The sequence below is a fragment of the Solanum stenotomum genome, chromosome 10, assembly GCF_019186545.1.
Source record: "Solanum stenotomum isolate F172 chromosome 10, ASM1918654v1, whole genome shotgun sequence".
In the NCBI taxonomy this organism is placed as follows: domain Eukaryota; kingdom Viridiplantae; phylum Streptophyta; class Magnoliopsida; order Solanales; family Solanaceae; genus Solanum; species Solanum stenotomum.
Genome location: NC_064291.1, coordinates 36,486,916 through 36,493,638, shown reverse-complemented (window position 1 = coordinate 36,493,638; position 6,723 = coordinate 36,486,916). Strand labels below are relative to the sequence as shown.

The 6,723-nt window shown below is 30.9% G+C and overlaps 1 protein-coding gene across 1 annotated transcript; it reads right to left on the bottom strand.

Annotated features, from left to right (window-relative positions):
• Positions 1-3,920: 3,920 nt before the first annotated feature.
• On the bottom strand, positions 3,921-6,336 carry LOC125841131 (LOB domain-containing protein 22-like). Its single transcript, XM_049520150.1, has 3 exons — positions 5,816-6,336; positions 5,459-5,752; positions 3,921-3,960 (listed from the first exon to the last, which is right to left on the bottom strand). The coding sequence occupies exons 1-3, from the start codon at positions 6,334-6,336 to the stop codon at positions 3,921-3,923; spliced, it is 855 nt and encodes a 284-aa protein (XP_049376107.1).
• Positions 6,337-6,723: the final 387 nt, after the last annotated feature.

Sequence of the window (6,723 nt, the reverse complement as noted above, 5' to 3'; positions counted from 1 at the left end):
TAAAAGTTGAATATTCTTTTGGAAAGAACTATAAAAAAATAGTGGAAGAGCAATATGATAAATCATATTTATATACTGAGGCAACTAGTTTGGTAATAATATTTTATTTTATTTGTCTATCAACAATTTAATGTTTATGGCATAAATTTTAGTCCCATAAAGATATACAGGAAAATATTAATCTTTACCTCGGAGAGGCAGTGTAAGGCTTGCGCAAAATATACCCTTCCAAACTCTACTTTGTGAAATTTCATTTGATTTGTTGTTATTGTACTAATATTGTTGGATCAACTTCACGTAAATAATAACCTCTTGAATTCTCGAAATCTGGAAAATCATCATACTAAATATAATACCAAGAGCACTCAAAACAGAGCATAAATAAAGAGCAACTCAAGCAACTAGATGTGAGTTTCCATTAAACCAACTGATTTGTGTGTTCCTTACCAAAAATCCTACAAAAACATATATCTATAAAACATAAAATGACTAAAGTACATGATCACTTCCCCCATAATTTCAAATATGCATTTAGAAAGAATCACATGTTGAGTTTGTAAATTGAAACTCAAATGTCAAATTCTTCAAATTAAAATACATTGCATCAGTTTTATTAAGTCAAATAGGATGTTGCGTGAATGTGGCGGTGTCCACATATATTATAAGATCTTAGACCTCATAAATTAATTTTAGACTACCGGTTAGATGAATCTTCATTGTTGACAGAAAATATTGATTATTTTCTAGCAAGATTCATTTGTTTCGACATAGTATTTTTCCTCCTTTTCTATTTTGATGAAGTAAACACAATTAGGTATATAGCATTCAAGACTTCCTACAGAAACAGCAAGTGTCTAACTTCTAATTTAAATAGAGGGTCCCTTGATCTTCAAAAAGGCGTCAATAATATCATTGTATCGATTTTCACTTGAAAAATAAACCACGCATATAGCAAGGAATAGAACAAACATTTTCTCAAAAACAATTTGATATTATTGAAAAATCCAAAGTTCTTTACAAATTCATGCTAATTGCATTTTTCTATAGAAAGAAGCCACACCAAGGTATAAGTAGTCTAAGTTCTAAATCTCATGAAACACAACATTAATTTAAGAATTATTATGCATATACATATACATAGGGATTTAAATTTATGGCTTTTATGAGTTAATGACAGAGTTCTTTTAGTGTCTTCTTTGTCATCAATTTGCATACCAAAAACCCTAATACCCTCAAGTTTTATTCGATTTTCATAAAATCGACCATTTAAAGTTCGAAAGAATGTCCTTCATTTCTTAACCAATGCATCAGAAAATTAAAGAATAGATCTTAAGAGATAAGTTACCTCGGAACCATGGAAAGAATGACCGCCTCCACAATTTTGAGATACAAAATTAGAGATTTTTAGGGTTATTTTACAGATATACTGCATCATTCTAGATCTTCGTCCCCATTTTCGTCGCTTTTCGATGGATTAACCAGATAACAAGAATAGAGAGAGGACAACAAATCAAGAGAACTCCAAACAATAAATGCTCAATTTCAACTCCTAGCAAAAATCTGAAATAGAGAAAAGATTGTATTGTTACTTTAATCTCCCAAATTAGGAGCATTTAGGGATTTAGATTTTAGGGAAATGGGTTCTTTAGATCTGAGAAGTGAGAAATAGAAAATATTTACAGGGATATTTTAGTATATATTGTTTTACTTTAAGTGCTTTTTATTTTTTATTTTAAGGAGGAAAAATAAAGTAAGGCCCAATCTCTCTCAGTTGAGCATATTAGGACCGGATTTTAATTAATTTAAGGACAACATTTAGTCTCTTCCTTAATTAAGAATAAAAAATAAGAAATTATGGACCATAAAAAATTCTCGTCCCTATAAGTATACTTTTAGGGACTAGATTTTTAATTCGTCCCTGAAATGTGGACTCTAATGAACCTTTTTCTTGTAGTGAAAATAGTGGTTCCAAGACAATGCAAAGTCATAAAATAAATATTATCTCTTTAAACAAAGTTGATAGGAAATATGTAATTAAATACTAATAACTTACACATAAAATATAAATGTTCACTTATTAAGGCAATAAAATAAATTTATTAATGTGATTGAAATTTTACCTTAAACCAAGGCCAAAATCGAGTATTATGTCGAATTTTGGAATGTACACCAGTCATATTTTTTGGTTGTATAAATGTTGGTGCCATCTTGCTAATTGCATCGACAACTATTTTAACATGCCGGTTAATTGCTTCAAGTGAATGTTGAAAGTTTCACAATCGTGAGGTGTGAGTTAAAGTGACTATATGTTGGTGAGAATAATAAATTTTATGTCGGTGAGAATAATAAATTTTAAAAAGTAATGATGTGATTATAAATTTTATTTACATATGAAACAAATGGTTAGTAGATATAAATGTGGGGTTGTTTTAACAAAATATAAACTCATGGATCAATTATTGTATTAAAATATCTCAAATCATGATAGATTCCATATCATGGTTTTTTGGAGAATATGGTATCACCTCTCATGATATGGAATCATGAGATGGAATCAGCGTAAAATCACATGTCCAAACGCTGATTCCATCTCACGATACCATAACGTGATATGGTATCGCATGGCCGAACGCCTACTTAGTCAAATTGGGTCACTGATACTAAGGTACGGTCATTGTTATACATTTGAATGATGTTTATTTGTTTATTGCACGATTTTCATTTATTCGAAGACAAATAAATATATAATTTGTTTCAGACATACGCTGATATCTGGGAGCTTAGTTATTAACCTAAAACTTGTTATTACTTATTAGCATAAATTATTAACCATGAACTAGGTCAAATTATTGAAGCCACAAATAACACTGAACAGTGCCATTCAAAATCCATATGTTCCAATGCTATCAACCCCTATAAATTTAGTGACGATGCTACACGGTGAAATGTATCAAATGGACTGAAGTTGAGGTCAAGATCGAAGATGAATATTATTGAGAATTTTCAACATGTAGTCATAGGTAAAACTTTCATACGAATGGCCTGAATCGAAAGAATCGAGAACTATCATATTATCACTCCACATCAATGCATATCAATTAGGAAAATTGTTAGATTGATATATTTTGTAATTGGTATATCTTTGATTAGATTATCATTGAAAGAAGACTTTATCAAACTAATATCGAAGATGAACATATATAAAATTCGACTATATGTTCATCAACAAAGAAAGTAGAAATCCAATTACCTAGAATGTCAGAATGATGATGATAAACCCAAGTTATTTATTAATTAGTGATGTTGTTCCTAACATAACTACTTATGAATACTTAACCAACTTTTTTATTTTTATTTTATAAACAAGGATAATATGCATTATTATAAGGTAGTGACAATGCGGCCAGTCATTCGGGGGTAGATAAGAAATAGTACTATTAAAATGTTCCGAAGTAGGTGATATGCTTGTAAGCCTTAAAAAAAATTCCTACTTTGTTTGCTTTGACTATCTTTGAAACGAATAATGACGGAACTTCAAAATATCTGCAAAAGTTCTTCCTCCATTTTAGCCCCCTCTTTAGCTAATGCGCCGGCCACTTGATTCTCCTCCCGAAAGCTATGTATGGGACATGTAGGAGAAAGTAATAGCTAGTGGTACTTTATGCACTTGTCTCTTTTGTAATTTCCAAGTCCAAAATTCTTGCGCGTACAACTAAATTATTTAACTGGATAAAGAAAGGAAAGTTGTAAAGTTTGCAAATAAAAAAAATATAGAAGCAAGTCTCGAACAAAATCTCTCATGATACATCGAACACAAAATCCTTGTAGCAAAAATAATCCTTTGTCTACTTGCATAAGAGTATAACAACCAAGAAGATATGTTATACAAGTGTTTGTGAAGATAGAAACAGCGTCTAGGCTCAATTAACTCTTGTATTTGATACAACCTTGTCATCATCGCTGCAAAGGCCAAAATATAAACAAATTCCATCAGTGCAAAGTAAAAAAATTCATTACAATTGTCAATAACACATTTACTAAAACTAATTAGATAAGTATATTTTTCTCCTGTAACAAAGTAACTAAATGTTTGGTAAAGAGATGTAGTATCATATCCTAAATTTCCATTAAACTCTATAATGCACTAACAACCTGCTAAAATACAACAAAGACAAAGTTCAAATTGAGATTAATTTAGGATGGGAAACCATTCTAATTCTTGTAGTTGAACTTCAAAGTTTAAACAAGCGTTTCAGTGCAGTGTTTGTACAAACTTGAGACATGTAATTTTTTTTTTGTGTAGCTAGATTTACAACATTTTAAAGTTATTGATAAATTTTAAATACATGTCACAAAAGTGTCTGATAAATAATCCTTCTTTTTGAGTTAAACAGATGGGGTCCAAAAGTAGACAACTTTTATTCTAAAGTCGAAAAAGAGTCATATTTATCCTTGTACTCTTATAAAACGTTGAGTTAGGGAAACATCCGAGCGATTGCCTTCATGGATCCAAACGCTGCACGATTATATTTATCGTTAGTCACACTTCTTTGATATGTCTGTCTCTGTTATTCAACTTATGTTCCCACTTATTTCATTCTTCTCTTTTTTTTGGTAGAATACTTATATCATTCTATGTATCACACCTACATGGATATATATATTCTACTTAAAATTTTCTCCTAATTTAATTATTATACCCACCCATTTAACCCATAAAATCTACCCCTAATACCCTTAATTGTTACTTTCCCTTGAGAAAAAAAACAATTGTTATTTATAAGGAAAAACCAAGGGTTTTATTATGGATTTAGCATCGTGCCACTGTATGGTTTGATTATACTATGTTTGAATTAAAATAAATTTATGATGAGCAAAACAAACATTAGAGAATGCTCTTAGCAGCATTATGGAAGATATTAGTTGTCAAGGTATCATTGACAATCCCTTAGCTCCATTCATAAATCATTCCCCTATATGCTTCTGGTTGGTCCAACAAAACTCTTTCAACTGCAAAATTAAGTACGATAATATTCTCACTCCACTCCTAATAGCTCCTCGTACGGGTAAATATATATAAAAAAAAAGTATGAAGAGAGGCAAATATAATACTTTTCCAAGAGTATAAGAGCAAATATGATGCTTTTATGTTTTTATATTAAAATGAAAATACTTTAATTGGATCACGCCTTTCAACTTTGTATTGATTTTTTTCTAAGAATATAAGAGCAAATATAATCATGCATGTTTCAACTTTGTATTGATTTTTTTTTTCTAAGAATATAAGAGCAAATATAATTATGCATGTTTCTATTAGAAATAGTTTGGATAACTAAACCATTTGAGAATAGTTACAACTTATTTAAGATGGGAAATCCTAATTATTTTATATTCTACTTCATAGTTAATGCGTTTCAAAAATAAAGAATAAAACTAAAAATAATCTATAATAACATACCTTGCTACTCCTTTGCCTTTACAATTATTTCCAAAATATGGTTTGAAATCCCCATTTTCAACCACAGATTGTTTGCCTTTGGAACTTGAAATTGCTACTTTAGTTTCAAATTCATCTGCTTTCATTTCAAATTCGTTGTTGAAATCGTCGAGTAGCTCTACTTTAATTATTTGATTATTTAATGACTCACTTCGATTGAATCCGTCAATACTATTAATTCCCGATGATTCACCAAATCCGCCAATACTAATAATTCCTTTCGTTGATTCACCAAATCCATCAATACTATTAACTCTTTTTGATGACTCACCAAATCTGCCAATACTATTAATTCCTTTTGATGAATGACCAATAGACGATCGGTTGAATCCTCCACCAATACTATTATTTACTTGAACAGAATTAGTGATATTATTTTGTATATCGACCGCTTGGACCCGGAAAATCTCATTGTAAGTAAATTGCAATTCCGTCTCATAAAGATTGATTAGCCGTTGCAAATTCATAATAATTCTGTAACATCCTCCAACAGGATCACCAGCACGAATATTAGCCTCAAATATTAACGCTTTCATGGCGTTGTCTCTCTGAAACGGCTCAACGTTTCTTAGTAACTTCAACAGGTTACTAACACCGAAAAGCTTATGAGCATTCAAAAATTCCTTGTTTCGTTCGACAGGAAAATAAGGGGCTAACAAACAGTCCGGCGCGCACCTTCTCCTTTGATATTTGCACGCCGCACAAGCTTGCGATCCATTTCCACCGCCACAGCCCCGAGAAGCAACCCTTGTAATAGTAGTTGTTGTGTTGAGAGAAGGAGGAGGAGGAGGAGTGAGTGCAGAAGAGACATTTTGATTGTGGTTGACAATATTTGTCATTGTTCATATCCCTTTTAGGCCGTGCCGGTGCAAAACTTCCGCTGCCAGAATCTAGCAGTATTACTATTATTATTTTAGAGGCAAAGATCGTATTTGCTCAACAAATAAACAAGTGTGTGCATAATTTTCGGTAAAACGTGGTTTACATGGCAAGTTACGTGATTAATGTTTTTTTTTACCATATTTGATTTACTCTCTATGGTTAATTGATTTCCATTTTGGTAAATTTGTTTAAAATGAAGTCTACCTTGTTTAGGAATTTTAATTGGTAATTTTACAACGTGGTAACATTATTCAACGTTGAATTAAGTTTCTAGACAATATAATATTATGAGCATTGACTTATAAGTCCTACTCCCAATCTAATTAGACTTCTTATGTTTTTTT